The 20,194-nt window shown below is 39.0% G+C and overlaps 1 protein-coding gene across 2 annotated transcripts in view; it reads right to left on the bottom strand.

Annotated features, from left to right (window-relative positions):
* ADAMTS9 (ADAM metallopeptidase with thrombospondin type 1 motif 9) overlaps positions 1-20,194 on the bottom strand; it is a 166,166-nt gene that overhangs the window by 121,328 nt on the left and 24,644 nt on the right. For both annotated transcript variants that reach the window (XM_046672362.1, XM_046672352.1), the window contains exons 4-11: positions 15,227-15,516; positions 12,622-12,705; positions 12,406-12,521; positions 11,416-11,456; positions 11,185-11,290; positions 6,667-6,813; positions 5,306-5,447; positions 3,218-3,322 (exon numbers count right to left, since the gene is read on the bottom strand). In XM_046672362.1, the coding sequence (XP_046528318.1) occupies positions 3,218-3,322; positions 5,306-5,447; positions 6,667-6,813; positions 11,185-11,290; positions 11,416-11,456; positions 12,406-12,521; positions 12,622-12,705; positions 15,227-15,516 (1,031 nt within the window). The remainder of the gene's footprint in view (positions 1-3,217; positions 3,323-5,305; positions 5,448-6,666; positions 6,814-11,184; positions 11,291-11,415; positions 11,457-12,405; positions 12,522-12,621; positions 12,706-15,226; positions 15,517-20,194) is intronic.

The following is a 20,194-nucleotide window of genomic DNA, read 5'->3' as shown; positions in this document are numbered from 1 at the left end:
AGCAAAATAAGGACCCAGGTTTACCAGAATGCTGCCATTCAGCACTGCATTCAGATGTCCCCATACAGTACCTTTTTTAAAGAAAACTTCCACTTAGAAACTGGTCTGTGAATTAAACATTTCATATTGCTGTGACATTGACAGGTGTCCAAAGGGGAAGAAGACCCTCAAAGGAATAGGGGAAGTGCTTGAGGTGACACAGGCTGGAAATGGGGGCTGTCTGGCAAATATGTACCAAGGTAGTCTATTTTACCAGGTAAATTTGACAAACAACTGTTACGTGCTGGAACAGCCATTATGTCATAACAAAGCATTAAGTGGCTGGTGGAGCCTGAGGTAAAATATAGTCCGTCTTCCCTAAAAGTGTCCAGAATCATGTAAGTGATATTTAACATAAATGTATCTTTTTTTTAAGAGGTTGGAAGAGGGATTTAGAGGTCAAATTTTGTCCCAAGGAGGTTTAAAACAAAAAAGTTTCAAACCTCAGACTCACAAACAGGGTTAAAATGAAAATGTTAATGGACTTAACAAGAGAATGGAGAAAATAAAGGGCATCAGAGAGTCATTCATCAAAATAACATTGTGTCAGCAGCTCAAGACAGATTACTGCTGAGGGAGCAGGGCAGAAAGGAGAGAAAGAAAAAAAAATTAACCTAGCAGTAAAGGGAGTCAGAATTTACTAGAAAAAAGGCGTATGGTTTTACTGCCAATTCTATGAAAATAAAAAACAAAATGAAAAAACACAAAGAATTTCTACGCCAACATATCCACCATCTTTGGCATCTGTAAAGTGCATAAAGACTCTTCAGGGGCACAAACACACATATACCCACATCTTTAATAAAAGCTGCTAGACTTGCCCACTTTTCTAAAACAAACTGAAACCTATCCGTTTCTCTGCATAGTTGCTTCTCCCAAAGTGTTCCGAGCCTGCCTTCTGGGATACCTGGATGTCTCCTGCTCTCGCTGGACACAAGCATGCACGGAAAAAATTTTCCGAAAGATTCCTAAATTTTTCCATCCCTCAGGTATAAGATTACCCTGCAATCCCTTATCTTCTGCTTCTATTACAAAAACAGAAGATGGGATGGGGGCTGGCCCTGTGGCCGAGTGGTTAAGTTCACGCGCTCCGCTGCAGTTTCGTTGGTTTGAATCCTGGATGCGGACATGGCACTGCTCATCAAACCACGCTGAGGCAGCGTCCCACATGCCACAACCAGAAGGACCCACAACGAAGAATATACAACTATGTACTGGGGGGCTTTGGGGAGAAAAAGGAAAAAAAAAATCTTTAAAAAAGAAAAAAAAGATGGGAAAAAGGCACAACAGACATCCTCCACAATGTTCCAGGATAATAACATGTCTCAGAAGCAGACATGGTAGGTAGGTGCATCAGACTGACCAAGAAGCATGAGACAATACCATCGATTTTTCTAAGCTCAAACAGATTCAATTTAAGCAATATCGTTGGCTGGCTCTACTCAAACCAACTAACCAAGCTGTCAACTAAGCATCATGTCTACTGTCATCTCCTATCAACTGGTAGCAGCTGTCTGGGTTGGTCACTGTGTTTAGAAAGACTCTGAGGCCACATCTTCATTTTGTAAGAATGAGTGAATTCTTATTGGTTTCCATAGAAACCTGAGAACCATATTCCCACTCAAACCTATGATCCTTTGGCCATCAACATATGAGTTAAATGTCCCATAAAAAGTGAAAGATTCACTCTGGCAAAGAGATCTGTTTCTTTGTAAGCTAATGAAAGGTGCAGAAGCTGTTCTGTCTATGTCTGTGATAGTTTGGGTCCGGCTGTTATCGGAGAAAGCTGTATTCTCAATTGCTGAGGTTCTAGCCATCGAGAACTGAGACCCTGAGCGGACTTAGTCACCAATTGAAGTGGAACATAAAAATCGTCTTCACTGTAATATTTCATTTTGTATCCAATTTTATATTTTTCAAATAACGTTCATACCCTCTAGGTCATCTAACTTTATAACCACCCTGAGAGATGAGAGAGAAAACCACTAGTCTTGCTGTTTGACCACGGGAAACTGAAGGAGCTCAGCAAGCTTGAGACACAGCCACTCCAGTAGACTGTGCGGGCCCTTCAGACAAAGCAAAGGAGGGAATTAGGGTATGGAGGGGTGGGGGGACCCTGCCCCAAATGGGCCGAGTGACCTTGGGCAAGTCACTCCTTTTATAGGTCTGTTCCCTATCTATAAAATCAGGGAAGGGAGAATTAAATTCCGTCATCTCCCAGGACCCTTCCATGGAAACATCCTGGGTGCTAACAATTCTACAAGGTAAAGTGGAGGAAAACAAAGTGAGATGAGAATAAAATATTAAAAGTGAGTAAAGTGGGCAACGTGAAGAAGAGAGAAGACAGGAAAAATATATGTAAGGATGACAAGAGACTGAAGACTATGGTCCAGAGATTGCATCACTGGTAAGTGACAGAAAGCGATTTTCCATATGGATAAAAAAAAATCAGAGTTTATGTCTAAAAATTTCTGTAACCAAAGTTTTTGGGTGACGACAATGATGATCATATCACTAACATACTACCTCTTTTTTTAGACAGACACCAGGTGCAGAAGGTTGCATTAATTATACTCCTAGGTGTGTAGGACACTGTAATCAATGGGCCATACAAGTGGCAGATTTTGTTTGGTTATTAACAAATAAGTGGGCACCATTTTAACCAGCTCAGAATCTGGATTTGGATATATCCCAGGTGACGTCACAGCTCCTTAAAGGGACCAACACACGTTGGTAAAAGCCTGGCGTTTCAAGAGAGAATGCAGAAAATTTACCATCTTTCTGTATTTCCTTGATTTTAACATGCTCCAGCAACTTAATAATAGCCTTCCACTGCCATCTCCAAAAGAGAGAGAAAGAAGAAAAAGAAACACTACCTCACACTAAATGTACCCATAAATTGAAAAGCAGATTGGGATTTCAGAAATGTTAAAATGAGAAAAAATATGTCTTAAAATTGAGGCAATAGTGATAGCTATGTCTCTCACATCAGTATTAGGCTATAAGGTGAGTTTTCACAATTTTCAATAGCAAAGCTGAACCTCCTGCCTCAAAAAACTATTACGCGTGCTAAAACACACTGCATTAACTCATATTCTAAACAGTGGGGACAGAGCCTACAGGCAAAATCCTGCCCATTTCTCCCCAAGACAGAAGGCCGGGTCGGGGTGTTACTTGCCTTTCCAGGCTCACACTCGGTCCCGTCGGCCCAGGGCGTGTGCTGAGTCCGGCAGCCTTTGTGCGCTCCATCCACGTTATTGCACCAGAGCCGTCTACACTGCATCTGCTCGATTCAGTTGAATGACAATTCAGCGACAGTGTGATCAGACAGTATCAAATTAGGCAAGGACTGCTTTCAACGAATGTTTTGACAATGATATAGTGTAGCTTGGAAAGGGACTTGTTTTTTCTTGGTATGATAAATGATAAAAGAGTCCAAGGGATAGAGAGAGTAGCCCATGAGACACACTTCCCCATGCCTGGCAGGACTTGAGGTGGTGTCAAAGCGGAACTACTATGCATCAGAAACACACATGGTGTCATCTGATCCTCAGTAACACCTCCCCAACTCACAGACGAGGAAACTGAGGCACACGAAGACTAAGGAGCACGCTTACTATCACCCTGGAATTGTGTGATCTGAGTTTAGGTTTGCGATGAGCTGTGCCTGGAGGGTAGGCTTTGAGTTATGTTGTGATTAGCTGTGATTTGAGTTGAGGTTTGGCTTGAAGCCAAAACTAGTGTTTTTCTTTTTTCTACTAAGCCATATCTTATCATAATCATATTATAACTCTTTCCTAGGGCTTTTCGGGGTTGTCAGACGAGAGAAGGGACAAAATATTGTGAAATATTTCAGGCATTCAAAACAATAACATAATGGATACCCATGTACCCACCACCCAACTAAGAAAAGAAGACTTCACAGGCACAGCTGGAACCCTGTATACTCACCCTCCACCCCAATGTCTTCCCCTTCTCCCCAGAGGTGAGCACTGCCCTAGTGTTCATCAGTTCACCATTCCCAGCGCTTTTATTACAAATGTATAAATACTTAACAATAATATACAGCATTTCAGTCTTCAACAAAGAATCATTCAGCATTTCATGATACATTGATATATCTCGCAACTTTCTTTTATTCCCCCTCTACACACTATGTCTTTTAGATTTATCCAAGTTGATATATTTAGCTCTTTTTCAGGGCATACATTTTAAAGATAATTTTTCCCCTGATTATTAAAATAAAGCATGCTCATAGTAAAAAAATCCAAAAGGTACTATTTTTTAAAAAATAGGAAAAGAGCCTCAAATGAGCCAGTCTTTTCTGAAGCTTTCTCCCCTCCCATTTCACAGTTGAGAACTGTATTAGAGAAACAATTATTCTGGAAAATAATTGTTTATCCTGTTATTTTAACTTAATGCTATCACAGGAACACGTTTCCATGGGTAGTTCATTTTCAATTGTTGTATAATATTCCATGAAAGGGAGATGCTATTCCACTTTTCTATTGTTGGGCATTTGATTACTCCTAATATTTGCCATCATGAGTAACCCAGAAATGGGTATAATCATTTTACTCAAAAATTTTTACTATTTCCATAGAATCACTGTACTTCCAATTCACCACACTATCTCTGAAGTCTCTCCCAGCATAATAAACACTCCAAGGGACAGAATGAGGCACCCCATAGAAGCACAGTTCTGCTCATCTGCATCCTGATAACCACTGGATCATATCATTGGTCCAAATGTCCACGACACATACATCAAAATATCCCAACCTGCCAGCTTGAGCTACCACCAGAAATGATTTCAAGCCCGAGGTGGTCACAGGACACAGCCTTGATAAGCTAAAACAGGGAGTCAGCTTTGTCTCATGAATGACTTTTACTGGTCACCCGCATAGGTCAATGGACATGAAAGGAGATAAGGAGAGAAAACGGCTGAGGTCTGCCATTACCACCTCTGTAACCTTGTCCTCTATGGGCCTCAATTTCCCACTTGTAAAATGAAAATGATAATGGCATCTCCCTTCTGGGCTCTCATGAGAGTGAAACAAGAAGCGGAGGGGAAGCACCATCTGACTCTGGGCACCATTACTCTTGATCACCATCATCATTATTGCCATTGTCATTAATAGTCAATGGACCATTCTCAACTCTTCCATGAGTGGCTTATATTAGAATGAGAATCCAATAGAAAACTATGAATAAAAAGAAGTCCAGAATCAATTTATGAGGGCAGAAACGGTCCCCAAACACTTACCATATATGGGCACACCTGAGAACCTGGTCCAAAAATCAATTCACATTGTTTATTCACGTTGTAAAGGAGGCCTGGCAGTTGGGGAGGCAAAGGGTAGGGTCTGGATTCAGGTTCGTTAAGCAAACACTCGCCGTAACCAGTGCTATGGGAAGCAGAAAGATACAGATGGTGAGATCAGTGGCTGAGACTGACTGTCAGGGGCTCCAGATGAACGGGAAGCCCATCCCACCATTTTAATGATAGAGAGAAGAGTTCCTTTTTTAATACTTGTTTTATCCTTTTCATCCAAGGTTGAGTGCAGAAGCTGAGGCTATATTTTTGGTGTATCCTTGTTCGTGGAATCAGTGGCGATACATACAACATAGTCAGTAGGAAATAAGTATCTGTTACAGCCTTTATCACATTCCGGACAATTATCTGTTTATTTTTTGCTATCTTCTCCAATAGACTATAAGTTCAGAGGGGCAAAGATAGTGCCCTTTTCATCTAAGCATGGGGCCCTGTCCATAGCAACAGTTGTTTAGTACATGTTTGCTGAAGAGATGAGTGAGCGAACCAACAACTACAGCAAGAAACACTTTAGATCGTTTGGTTAAAAAGAAAAACAGCCACCCTCTGGTTCTTTGACTTTTCTGCAAACACTTCTTCTGGAAAATTCACACCCGGTGAGTTCTGATTAATAAAGCCCCCTCTTCCCTGTGGTTGGAGAAATATACACCCAGTGACCTTGGGACAATCACTTAACCTTTCGTACATCTGGGAGGGAAGAGCAATAAATCTGTGACACAGGGATATTGTATAATGTAATTGAATCTTTGAGCAGCCTGGCAGGAAGCTTAAAAAGCAAAACAAGAAAAGAAAAGAGAGAAGGAGAGAGAGGGAGAGGGGGAATGAGAGAGAGAGAATGTTTTCAGTTCAAGAACACAGAGGTCTGTGGCAAGTTTCATCCACCCACATAACCTTCTTTGGGGTCATCTCACCACGCTACCCCTTTCCAAGCCAAAATCACCAAGTTAGAAGCCCATAAATACTTGTGGCCTTCCTTTGTCATGTAATCACACTGATAGTCCCTCCCCCAGGACCTGAACAGATTCCATAGCTTTCCCAAGAATGAAGCAACATTTACATACTCTCTTTAAGATCCCAACCTATTCTTTGGCTCAGTCTGTAATCTTCTAAATTCTGGCGAGGGTATGAATTGCACAGATGTCAGAGAGTATTTTTTTTTCCTCCTCCAAGGAATGTCAACAAAAATAACAACTCAAAGGAATGCTTGACTCTACATTTTCTTTCCCACAATTAATTCACTACATGGAGGCAAGACACTAGAAGCCTGTGCTAAAAGAAAGTTCAAGTCTTACTCTAAAAATTCAGTGATATATTTTCGACTACACTTGGACCACATCCAGGGGTTGGTGTAGAAGTTCAAGGTTGGAGCCATGACATGCTGGGGACTCTTTACTCCTTCTTCTTTGCACTTGTTGTTGTCGTCATGAGGCATGTTAAACCTAAGGCCAGTGAGACAATGATGAGAATGTCAATAAACACCAAGGGATAGAACTATCATTATTGCTTCAAGAATGCATCTGTTTAAGAGAAAAAATGAACTGACTACTGCATTGTGGATAAAAATCTGAATCCTGGTGAGCAGAGCGATCAATTACTGGATGATTCAAAATGGAGTGTAGAATAAAACATAATTCTCACTCAATTTAATACAAAGTGTCTTTTATATATATATAAAAGATGTGGATTCGTCCATTATTTGGTTTAAGTGTGCTTTTTGGAATTGCAGAGGCTCTGAACATGCTGTAGTTGGTGCTAGAATACAGTGGTTGGAATTCCTAATAAGCTGTTAAAGGCCAATTTATAGAGTCAAGAGTTTGGCAGGTTATGATAATGTTGTGAATATAAAGAGTCAGTCAAGTGTCAAAACTTGAAGCCAAAAGCTTTCTAATAAGAGGCTCACTATGGGTCTTGGCATCTCCTCCTTTTTGGGTCAGGTTGACAAATGATATAACCGGGTAGGTATATCATTATAGAGGTATGCAAAGTTCGTGCACAACAAAACCGATTAGGGAAAGCTGCAAGCATGGAAACCAGAAGCATGCCACTTCAATTGGCTTAACTCAGAGATGGCAAAGAGTTTCATGCTTCATGCCAACACCAATTGATTGGTACTGGCTTCTTGAAAAGTTGGGCACAAAAGGATTCTTAAACTAATCCAGGTTTCGCCTGAGAGAAGGCTGTGATGGAGTGCCAATGTCCTCTTGGGCCTGGGAGGTAACTCAGCAGCAGCTTTAACACATATTTGCCATTCTTGGCTTAGCCAGAGGAAGTGGGGAAAAAAATGATAGGAAGCATTTCTTAATCCAGAAACATTACTCCTATGACCCACATGGTAATTATCCATTGGGTAACAAGCGCAGAGGGGCTGTCCTCTCCAGATGACTGTTCCCAATCACAAGATTGATGCATAGGATTAATTTAGCATTTAGGGAGGAATTCCCTTCACTAGTTCATCCTGAGATATGGAAATAAGCGAGTCAGACAGAAGTTTGTAGACTTGCTTCATATAAAAGTAAAAACTGGGATAAATGTCCCTGAAGTCCATTCCATTAATTTTCTCTCGTGTTTGGTTTTCTTTTCCTTCTAAAAATTCAGGCCCCTCAATCACTGCCAGATGGAATAACTACCAGATGGAAATCATGAGATGGAAAAATTCAAACTGTGTTGGTTGAACTTAATAGTAGTTCTTAATGCCATTTTCTTAAAAAGAACAACAGCTCAGATTTCCAGTTCCCAACTACATATCGGTGTAATATATAGATCAACAAATGTAATACAAGCAAAGCATTCAAATCTTAGCTGTTTGTTTCGCTCTGGTGCAAAGGAGCTGTTTATTCCCCACCTCCACTGCAACTTGATAAGATCCAGTTTATTTCATCATGTGAACAGAAAACTTCTTTTCATGCAAATGTCAGGCACATTGGCTCATAGCAGGGGCTAGATAATAATAAATATTCACTGAGCACTTACTAAAAAATAATAACCAGGACTTTTTTAGCATCCCAATGCACCAGGCAATGTGTTAAATGTGGAAGATGCTTTATTTCATTTATTACCTGTTTGACCCTATTCTTTGGGTCAAATTCACAATTTACAGATAAGGAAACTGAGTTGTTGAGCGGTTTATTTACTTGATTAAGGTCAAGTGGCTACTAAGGCTGAGGACCTAGGACGAGAATCCACTTCAGTCTGATTCCAAGACCTCTGTGTTTTGGAATATACACATAAACTATATTTCTTCCCGTTAGATAAGCTGCACAAGATTTGTCAGGAATACTGCGTAAGGATTTCTGTCTCCAGGAGAGACTCAATTACCTCCCGAATTCTTCCTAACTCTTAGATTCTGTATGTCTATGAAGCTGGTATGAGAAGGTAGGAGCTGTTTTCGAAGCACCCCATGATGCTTAACAAATACAAGACCAATTATTTTTTTCCCCCAGAAGCTCTTGGGTGTTATATTATCATAAAGTCATGATTGTAACAACTTAACATTTAACTTTTAAAAAGTTCACTAGGAAATCTGCTACAAAGTACCACAGCAAATTTTTCTTAAAAAGGATGTTCACTTCCTCCGAATATGAGCAAAGCTAACTATATGCGACACAGAACCAAAACAAAAATAGCTCACCAATTATTTCATTTTTTACTTCCTGATACTTTTGAGATGAGGTGTATATGTATTATATGGTTGAATAACGGAGTTGCAGGGTGCATATATTTTATCTCCACCTTACAGGTAGGGAAACAGCACACATGTTCCTCAAGTCAAGGAGAATAGAGAACAATTCAGTTCTGAACTTGGGTATGTGGCCCCCAGCCAATTTCTATCTTTGAGCTGGTAACCTGACATTGTATGCTGGTACACCAGCATCAGCTATAGCTTTTGGGCAAATTATTTAATATCACTAAGTCAGACACAGGGAAACAATTATATCTACCTTGTGGGGATTATGAAGATTAAGGGAGATAATAATGTAAACGAAAGCTCCCAGAACAATGTGCATAACATGGTTTTGTGGAGGGAGAGGTTGTTAACTGTGCGTTGAGGCTTCTCTATAGCTGAAAATATTTAGTTTTTGCTGCTTGAAATTCTAATTTTCCTTAAAATGTCAACTTTATAAACTGGCTGGTTAGAAGGAGTTTATAAGCTCCTGTGGGAAAGGAATTAACAGGAAATTAATTATATTTCTTTAAACAGTGTACTTTTCTTAGCCATATATTGGAGGGAAATGTTAATCTGTCCATCACTCAAGCTCTTCCCTTTGAACACATTCCTATCTCTGTAACTTTGCCCATTTTACTGCCTGGGATAGGAAAAGCTGCCCTGTTGAAAGGCCACCCTATTCTTCATGATCAAATCTACATCTCCCATTTAAAGTTCTAAAAAGTTTTACTAGATTTTATGTAAAACAAAAACCCTCAAAAGATTCTGTTAAAATAAGTTTGGGAAAACTAAAACAAAACCAACACTTCACTTTACTACAGGACTTCTCAGAGCCTTTACTTTATACCATTTAGTCTTGTGACTCCAAGCAGGGCTAGATTAGAAAGTAATTTCTTAAGATCACTGGACTACAAAATTCTTTTCTTTTCACGGACCATTCTCTTGCAATTTGTGTCAGAGCCTTTGTGTCTTGCAAAGTGCTGGTGGGGCCAGTAGTTTTCAAACTGAGTTCCAAGAAATCCTTGAGTTTCACAAAAGTGTTTCAGAAACTAAAAGGACAGAGAGGCAGCTGACTAAGCAGGACCCTGGCCCACCACAACCACTTAATTGAAAGCCATGCCTCTTTTATTCTCTAAATATTGGGCATCTGACAATATTTCCTTTGGAGAAAAGAAAAGGGGTGTGTTTTCAAAATGTCTGAGGGGCTGGCCCTGTGGTATAGTGGTTAAGTTTGTGTGCTCTGCTTCGGCGGCCCTGGAGTTCACCGGTTCGGATCCCTGGTACGGACATGGCACTGCTTGGCAAGTCATGCTGTAGTAGGCATCCCACATATAAAGTAGAGGAAGATGGGCACGGATGTTAGCTCAGGGCCAGTCTTCCTCAGCAAAAAAAAGAGGATTGGCAGCAGATGTTAGCTCAGGGCTAATCTTTCTCAAAAAAAAAATAATAATTTAATCATTCTAGAAAGAAAATAATGCAGATCAAAAATCAGAATACCTTGAAGTAAATTGATAATATTTTGCCTCGTGTTCTAACCATGCTCTGTCTCTAAAGAATGAAAGGGAAAATCTAATTTCATAACAACCAGACACTTAGTAACTATAATTAGGAAATGATTTTTGTTCTGCATCTTCCTTCATCCTCTTCCCTGAAGGAGGTATATCACTGCTCCCAGGAGCTAAATGTCTGAATCCCAGCCTTGAATAACTAGAATCAGGAATGATCTGGATTTTGAAAATCTTTTGGGCCAGGGCAATGTTGGAGGATCCTCCCAAGACAAAGATGTTAAGTCAGGAAAGTTCTCCAAGCTAATATACCCTCTGCTTCAGTGGATGTGTTGGAAAGGCCCCATTCCTTCAATCCCCAGTGGGAAAGGGGAATATTAGACCTTGCATAGAAAACTTGTGCAGTTAAACACCAAAGATACACGTGAGCTACGGCTGAAGAGGGTACACTGCATGTACTCAACTTTTTGGAGTCAAAGTCATCTGTCCCAAATAGGTTCCAAGCTCTTCAACCCTGCAAACTCTACTATGACTTGAGAAGCATCTCACACTCTCTAAAGTCAGATGGATGCTCACTGATGTGAAGGAACCAAAGTTTCAGGTCACTCTGAATAAAGTGAAAATATAGAAAGGAAACATACACATGGCCCAGTTCATGGGCTATTGTAAAAGCTGTACTCAGTCCACTGTCTTCACTAATAGAACAGCTTCTGTAGGGATCACAGATGGTTCCCAGCTCAGCAAGACCTATCAGAAGGGAAAAGAAAACACACACACACACACAAGGATTTACTTTAAAAAGCAATTGCGGCTTGGAATAAAATCATGCAGTAAACTGTTGTAGCCATAGAGGATACGCACAGCAGACTCACCTAAGGTATCACATTTGTCATGAGCTCTGCAGATATCCTGTCTGAAAGCAAAGCAGACTTAGGGCCTTGACGACACCAAAGAGTAAACGTCAACACAAGTAAGCACTTTAGAGTCTTCTAGGCATTCCCAACAGCACCCACTCTATGGAGGGAGGTTACAAAAAGCAAACTAACAAGGCCAGGGGTTTGCAACTCAAAAAAGTTTGGGAATCATTGGATTAGATTAAAAGCTACAGGGAGACGTCTTCCTCTGCCGCGGGGTAGTCACAGAGCAAGCGAAAACCTCTCCAACCAGGACTTCTCATACCTTGGAGGAAGGGATTCTAGTTTCTTAACCAACATTCCTGAGAAGGCTCTAAATGCCTTTCATTTAAATTCATTTGGCGGTAAGCTTTTGTGACCATATCAGAGGTGGCTCACAGGAGGCACAACTAGACCAGCATGCCTCTCTGTTGCTCCATACAGCATTTTAAATATTTTTGAGCTAGTAGCTACCGTTTAAAAATGGAAAGATTTCACTGAAAAGAAAAATCCATAATTCTGACTTCTTGCAAAATCACAGAAGCTGGCAACATTGGACTCATATCCTGCATGGTAACAACAAGCTCAGTCTGAACAGCAGCTGCCCCCTCTATAGGGCATTTACATCTAGGCTTGCTTAACACCATGCCTACTTGGTGCCTATTGGCTAGTGATTCTGTTCCTCTCCCCAAACCCCCAGAAGACATCTTACAACATCTGGAGACCCTGTTGGTTGGCACAATTGAGAGGAGAGAGTGGTCCTTGTATGTGGTAGGTAGAGACCAAGGATGCTCTCAAACATCCTACAACGCATAGGGCAGCCCCACCCTCCCCCAACACAGAATTATCTGGTCAATAGCACCAAGGTTGAAAAACGCTGTACTAGTGGCTGGCTACCAGGAATATTTGACTTCATCCCATCCACTTGACTAGTAACTGAGAGATCTGAGGAATAAGAAATTCATATACCTCGTTACAAGAACAGCAGTATCATGCTGGATTCCACCTGGATAGTTCTTCGAATGCTGCCACTGGCAAAAGTTTTTTAATGTTGTCTGGGCATTAAAAGATATGGAAGGTCCTTCCTAAACACAGAAAAGAATTATGGTTGGTCTATTGTACCAACACCAATGAGATATGCCATTTCGGATACAGATAGAAGAAAGAAGAAAAAAACTTTATTACCTGTTCATTATGAATCACAACTAAGTTCACAATAACAATATTAATTAAATTTCCAATACTTGGGTCTTTATAGATAGAGGCTACCTGCAACCGAGATAAATTTTTCAAAGTTAATTGTGAACTCTGTGTAACAATAAGCAATTCACTTCTTATGTTGGACTCCACTTCTTCTTACACATTTCATGCAACACTTGCATTTTGTAGTTTTGAATTTTCATTCAACAAACATTTATTATAAGTCTCTGTAAAATTCACAGATGGCAGTTTTAGATAATCATAACTTCTAATAAGTTTAAATTTCAAGGTGTTCATCTCTGAATTGCATTGCCATACAACTTAGCAGTTCTCTGTGCCAAAATACCGGATATTCATTTTTGACCAAGCACGTTATTCCAGTTGAAGTCCAGATTGCCAATTTCTGGAATCTCACATGGACCACATGTTTGCTAATACTGCTGTTCCTGTGTTTACCACCCATGTTTGTCATCAACAACCTGGTAACCTGGATTTATTTTTCATTATTATCATTAATTACAAAAGCTAACATTCACTGAATGCTTATTATGGACTAGATCTTTGCTGAAAACTGCATATGCTTTTGCATTTAGTTCTCATAGCAAAACTCTGGGCTAGGTACTATAATCTGTGCTCAACAAATGAGGAAACTAAGGCTCAGAGAAATTAAGTAACTTGTCTAAGACTATACAGAGCTGTGTAACAGAGCCAGAACTCTCAACCAAGGTCAATTTGACCCAAAGTCCATTCTCGTAATCGAAATTCTTAAGCCAAGTCTGAATTTATGGGGTGGAAATGGATTTGAGTCAGTAGAAGGCCTGATTAACTTTTCCTTGCCCTCCTCCAGGACAGGAGAGGGCTGGGGCATATGGGACTGGGCATGGGGAATGGGGTGAGGAGAGGGAGGAGGGAAGACAGCTTGGGTGTGAAACATAGGGGAATGGTTCACAGCAGTGAGAGGAAAGACAAGGCAGAACACAGGCCCAGGAGAGGGAAGAAGAAACTTGAAAGCAAGGTTCCCAAACATGGTTGCTTTTCACATTCCTTTGGGAAACTTACTAAATGTAGATTCCCATTCAAATAAACTACAGTCAATCCATTAAAAGGAATGCTACGCTGAGGCTTAAAATGAATGAGGGTAGATCATATGGGCTGCTACGGAACAATCTCCAGTATTTCAAGAAGATAGCAATATGTAAGACAGCATTTAAGAATGCTCCATTTCGGTTTGAAAAAACATTGTATATGCATACATATTTGCATAAGAAACATCTAGAGTTATGCTGCCCAATGGTAGCCACTTGCCACATGTGGCTACTGAGCACATGAAATGTGGCTAGTCAGAACTGAGGTGTGCTGTGAGTGTAAAACATATACTGGATTTTTAAGACTTGGTATGAAAAAAGAGTAAAATATCTCATTAACAATTTCTGAAATGGTGGGGCTGGCCCGGTGGCGCAGCAGTTAAGTTCATACGTTCTACTTCTCGGGGGCTGGGGATCGCCGGTTGGATCCCGGGTGTAGACATGGCACCACTTGGCAAAAGCGATGCAGTGGCAGGTGTCCCACATATAAAGTAGAGGAAGATGGGCATGGATGTTAGCTCAGGGCCAGTCTTCCTCAGCAAAAAGAGGAAGATTGGCAGTAGTTAGCTCAGGGCTAATCTTCCTCAAAATAAATAAATAAATAAATAAAAATAAAAAATAAACCAATTTCTGAAATGATAATATTTGGATAAATATAATGTTATGGAAATTAATTTTACTTGTTTCCCTTTTTTTCACGTGGCTACTAGGAAATTTAAAATGACATATGTGGCTTGCATTATATTTCTATTGGGTGATGCTGGTTAGAAACACATGCAAAAAAAACTTGTAACAGTGGTTGTCTCTGGGAAGGGGTCTGGGAGCCTTGGTAGGGAAGGACACTTATTTTTCATCCACAGTCTCTGGTTCTGTCTGATTTTTTTTGATCACACAAATTGATTGCTTTTTTAATTCAAAATGGGAGTAGAAAAACAGAGTGAGAGTCCTATGCCTCACACCAGGGCTGCTTAATTAAAATCCTGGGGAAAGAGATAGAGGCAGCTGCATTTTAAAAAGCTCCATGGGTGACTGATTCACAACCAGCATCTAAAAAGTCTTATTGGAGACCCACACCTGACTGTGCAAGTTCCTATGTCAGACAAAGAGCACTGGTTTGGGGCACTGGACAAGTTAAAGGTCACGTGCAGTCTCTAAGCCATTTACTAGCTTGATGTGACCATGGGCAAGTGACCTAACTCCTCTGAGGCTCAGTTTTCTTACCTATGAGGATGATAATCCTACCTGGCAGAGGTGCCAGGCAGATTAGAAACGATGCCTTTTAAGTAAGAAGCACATTGTCTAACACAGAATAAACACTCAATATTGATAACTATTTTTGTCATTATAAAAAGGCCACCCACAAATAATCTTATGTTCTCTTGAGTCACTTGCCTGAATCATTGAAAGGCCAGCCCTGAATGATCCTCCAAAGCACTGGGTGGAAACCCATTCCCCAATGGCACATTTAGGGACCTCATAAATCACCTTCTTTTGAATGTACTTACAATTGACATTAAAGTTAAAATATAGTGTTGAAGGTTTGCTCCGTGGTATAAAACCATCCTGTGGTCTGCCACCACCATCACTTCTACAAACCGTGGATAGGACAAAAAACGTTTTGTTCTTCTGTGGGTCCTCTTTTCCCTTGTGCTGTCCGTCTTGTTATCATAGGCAGAAAGCGCCTTTGTTGCTAAGTTGCTTTTTAAAACTGCCACATCATCAGCCAGGCTACTCCTTCCTCCCCATTTTCTCGTTCTCGTTTTCCTCTTGTCTTTACTGTGACTGTTTTTGTGCTCTGTAACAAATCAGATGGCATGCATTACATTTCAAGCCACATCTATTTCATATCAAGAATTTAACTTGACACATCTTAAAATGATGCCTCTGTAGTCAAATTACATACAAAATCAAGTTCTATATACGATGAACTCTATAGGTCAAGCTCGATCTGCACTCTCATCTAAATGACTAAGGACTTGAAATTATCTTCCCTGGAAGCATTCCTAAATGCTCACATAAGGTATTAGAAAATCCAACCTGAGTTTAAGGGAAACAATTGTATATGATTCTTTTCAGTTGGTAACAAAAGTCTTGCTGGGATTTAAGCGGTTTCCATTCATTGTTCTTTGCCATAGAAATAGGAAGGGCCAATAATGCAGCTCTAGAGGTCTGAGAGGTGGGCAGGCTAATAGACAATACAAAGGAACTATAGAAAATGCACGACAAGGTATTTTTCTATTACCGTATTCAATCATTGTAATACATGAAATGTAAGAATAGAATCACTGCTATTCAATGCCTCCAAATTTTTAATCTATTTATTTCAGGGCTTAGTTAAGGTAGTAGATTAAACTCAGAGAGTATGAACAAGCAGTTGGGAGCATGATATATAATGCCTGATTAGCTCTATGCATTTCCAGCTCTTGCCTATATACCTCTTGGATGCTACACAATTTTGCTGCTCAAAGTGTGGTCCATGGACCAGCAGCATTGGCAACCCCTGGAAGGTTGTTAGAAACACAGACTCTTCGGCCCCACTCAAGACCTGATGAATCAGAATCCACATTATAAAGATCTCCAGGTGATTCATATTCATGTTAAAGTTTTGAGAAGCCCTAGTCTCCAATTTGGCTTGAATCTTGTACTGCTGGTGAAAATATTCAAACTCAAAATCATCAACCACACAATAAACAGAATAAACATAAAAATGCATGCCAAATTAGGCTTTGAATAAAAACAGAATTTAATCAGTTATCATGCCTATCAGCTCATAAACGTGCTTTAAAGCTTTAATGTCACTAGCTTGTAGTCTAAAACAGGGAACAGACTTGTACAACTAAGAAACACGCTTACCTGACACACAGGGAATAGAATTTATTACACCAGTAACAACAATAACAACAAAAAAGTTAAGCTATGAGTGGTTTCATATTTGAAGGGCTCAAAAATTTAACCATTATAACTTACTGCTAAAACAATCGATTTAGGCCAGGATGTGTATTTTGGCAAGTTGAGTGTTTTAGCAGTTATTAAAATAATGAAATCAGTCCAAAATGTCAAACAAGTTATACGTGGTCCAGCCACAGATAACATGACTAGCCCAAAGCCTGGTACAGAGTAGGATTCAACATTAGATTCTTTTTCTTCCAGTCTCTCTCTCAAGTGTATTCATATATGTATACTCATGCCATATGGGTAAATAGGGTGTCATTCCACTTTTAAATCATCAAATGATTATAGAATAGATATTAATCAAGCACCTAGTATGTGCCAGTTATTGAACTAGGCTCTTTTATGTATGAATGAGAAAACTGCCTTTATCTTACAGATGAGGAAAATAAGTCTCAAAGAGATTGAGCATCTTGTCCAATGTCACATACAGAAAGTGGTGGTACAAGGAATCAGCTATGAATTTGATCAACACCCTAAATAGTGGTCCTTCTATCAGGCAAGATTTCTCAAGAGCTGGGCAATGAAACAGACTCATGGTTTGGTTGACAGTCTCCAAACAGAATTTGAATTGGAAAAGAGACAGTGTCTGATGGATATTTTCACAGACTATTTTTTTACAACAGATATATGGAAGCCATATTGAAAATTGAATGCTTTCTAATATATTAAGAAAATGTCACTTATTTTGTGAAAAACAAATAATCTTTGTTTAATGTCTTCTGCAAATATTTTAATATAATTTATTATAATCGGTAAAATTTCAAAGGTATTAAAGTCTCTCTTGTTTTTGTCTTCTCTATCTCATTAATTTCTGCTCGAATCTTTATTATTTCCTTCTGCTTGCTTTAGGTTTAGTTTTCTTTTTCCAGTTTCTTAAAGTGGAAGTTAGATTACTGATTTGAGATTCTCCTTCTTTCTTAATAGAAGCCTTTAAAACATAGCTATAAATTTCCCTCTAAGTCCTGCTTTAGCTGCATACTGTACGTTTTGGTACACTGTGTCTTCATTTTCATTCACCTCAAAGTATTTTCTGGCTCCTCCTTTGACCTATTGGTTATTTAGGAGTATGCTGCCTACTTTCCACATATTTTTGAGTTTCTCATTTTTTTTCTGTTACTGATTTCTAATTTCATTCCACTGTGGCCAGAGAAGATACCCTGCATTACTTCCATGCTTTTAAACCTATTGAGATTTGCTTTATGGCCTAGAATACAGAATACAGTCTAGTCTGGAGAATGTTTCATGTGTACTTCAGAAGAATCTATATTCTGCTGTTGTTGGGTAGAGTGTTGTATAAATATCTGTTAAGTGTAGTTGGTTTATAATGTTCAAATTTTCATTTTTTTGTTTATCTTCTTCTTGGCTGTTCTATACATTATTGAAAGTGGAGTATTGAAGTTCCCAAGTATCATTGTTGAATTGTCTATGTCTCCCTTCATTTCTGTCAGTTTTTGCTTCATGTATTTTGGTGCTCTGTTAGGAGGTGCACATATGTTTATAATTGCTAAATTTTCCTGATTTTGATAAACTTTTTGGGATCAGTCAAGTGAAAGAAGTCAGTCACAAAAGACCACATATTATATGATTTCAGTCATATAAAATGTCCAGAATAGGGAAATCTACAGAGACAGAAAGTAGATTAATTGATTAGGGCTGAAGGTGGGGTGGGGGCATAGGAGGGTTGATAACTAAAGGATACAGGGTTTCTTTTTCAAGTGATAAATATGCTCTAAAACTGACCATGATGATGGTTGCACATATCTGTGAATACACCAAAAACCACTGAATTGGATACTTTAAATGGATGCATAGTGTAGTTTATGAATTATATCTCAATAAAACTGATAAAAAAAGAAAATACATCACTTAGTTTGTGAAGAGTAAATAATCTTTACTTAATGTCTTCTGTAAATATTTTGATTTATTGGGTTTATTTGGGTTTATTTAGAAAAAAGTATACCTGCAGGGAGAAAACAACTCAGGAAATGCTGTATAGAATTCACTCACTTTGACCACTAAGGGGAAAAAATGTGCTCTCAGAAAATCATCAGAGGGGACTTGGGCATGGAGAAACCGGACAAGGCACTAACTGGAAACAACGTACACTTATTTAAACAACAAAGTTGAAGAAATGAAGGCATTAATCAGTAAAAGGCTACAATTTCTAACAGAGAACAACCTACCTAAATTCTAATATACCTAGAAGACATTTCATTCACAAGTAATCTGCATATCAAAGAAATAATTCAAGACACTTTATGTGGCATGAAAATGCATAAACAAAATTACTTCTTCAGAATTGAAAGTAATGTTTTCTAATATATAATATTTCTTGGTCTTTTATCCATCTGATCTTTTATCCTAATGAGTGAGAATCATATTTATTGACCTAATTAGCCCAGCTAATTTCTACCACATTAACCATTTTAGCAAGCAAGTTTGAATTTAGCATTAAAACTTATACGAGCTTTAAAGATTCAAATATTCACTATGACTACAAATGCATGAACATTTTTACTGAGAACTGAAAAAATAGACATTATAATTTGTATACCTACTCAACTCTCTTACCTCTGAATAGAAATTGTTAATAACAGAATGATTTCCACCAAGGGACACACACTGTTAGGATTAAAAAGAAAGTCATCCACATTTCTCTTTAGTAACTTTTTAGCATAATGGAATTGAGGCTAGTGTTTCAAATTTGCAATGTCATCCTGCTAATAGCTTCATCAGAATGGGCTACATAACGATATTTCACCCCTGTGGAAAGTACAGTACGAACAGTTTCTGTACTTTTGCTCTTCTTTTCCCCACACATAGCTTTACATTTACTATTACTTTTTATTAAGATATAATTTACACACCACAGAATTTATACTTTCAAAGTATACAATTCAGTGGTTGTTAGTATATTCATAGTGTTGTGCAATCATCACCATTACCTAATTTTAGAATATTTTCATTGCCCCCAAAAGAAATCCTGTACCCATGAGTGGTCACTCTCCATCCCCAACCCCTGCACCCCACCCATCCCCACCCCCGGCCTCTGGCAATCACTAACCTATGTTTATTATCTTTGGATTTGCCTATTCTGGCATGTCATACAAATGGAGTCATACAATATGTGGCTTTTTGTGTCTGGCTTCTTTCACTTAGTGCAACGTTTTCAAGGTTCATCCATGCTGTAGCATGTATCAGTACTCCATTACTTTTTATTGTCAAATAATATTCCACTGTATAGATATATGACATTTTGTTTATCTATTCATCAATTGGTGGACATTTGGGTCCAACAACTCAATCAAATAATGTTGCTATGAACATATGTGTATAAGTTTTTGTGTGGCCATGTTTACATTTCTCTTGACTATATACCAGGAGTACAACTGCTGGGTCATATGGCAGCTCTATGTTTACCATTTTGAAGAACTGCCAAATTGTTTTCCAAAGTGGCTAGACTATTTTCATGCCTCTTCTTGAAGCTCAAATATAACACTCAGAGAGGAAATCATTTTCTC

This window comes from Equus quagga, chromosome 1 (assembly GCF_021613505.1).
Source record: "Equus quagga isolate Etosha38 chromosome 1, UCLA_HA_Equagga_1.0, whole genome shotgun sequence".
Classification (NCBI taxonomy): domain Eukaryota; kingdom Metazoa; phylum Chordata; class Mammalia; order Perissodactyla; family Equidae; genus Equus; species Equus quagga.
The sequence above is the reverse complement of the archived record's forward strand: the minus strand, read 5'-3'. Positions and strand labels throughout refer to the sequence as shown.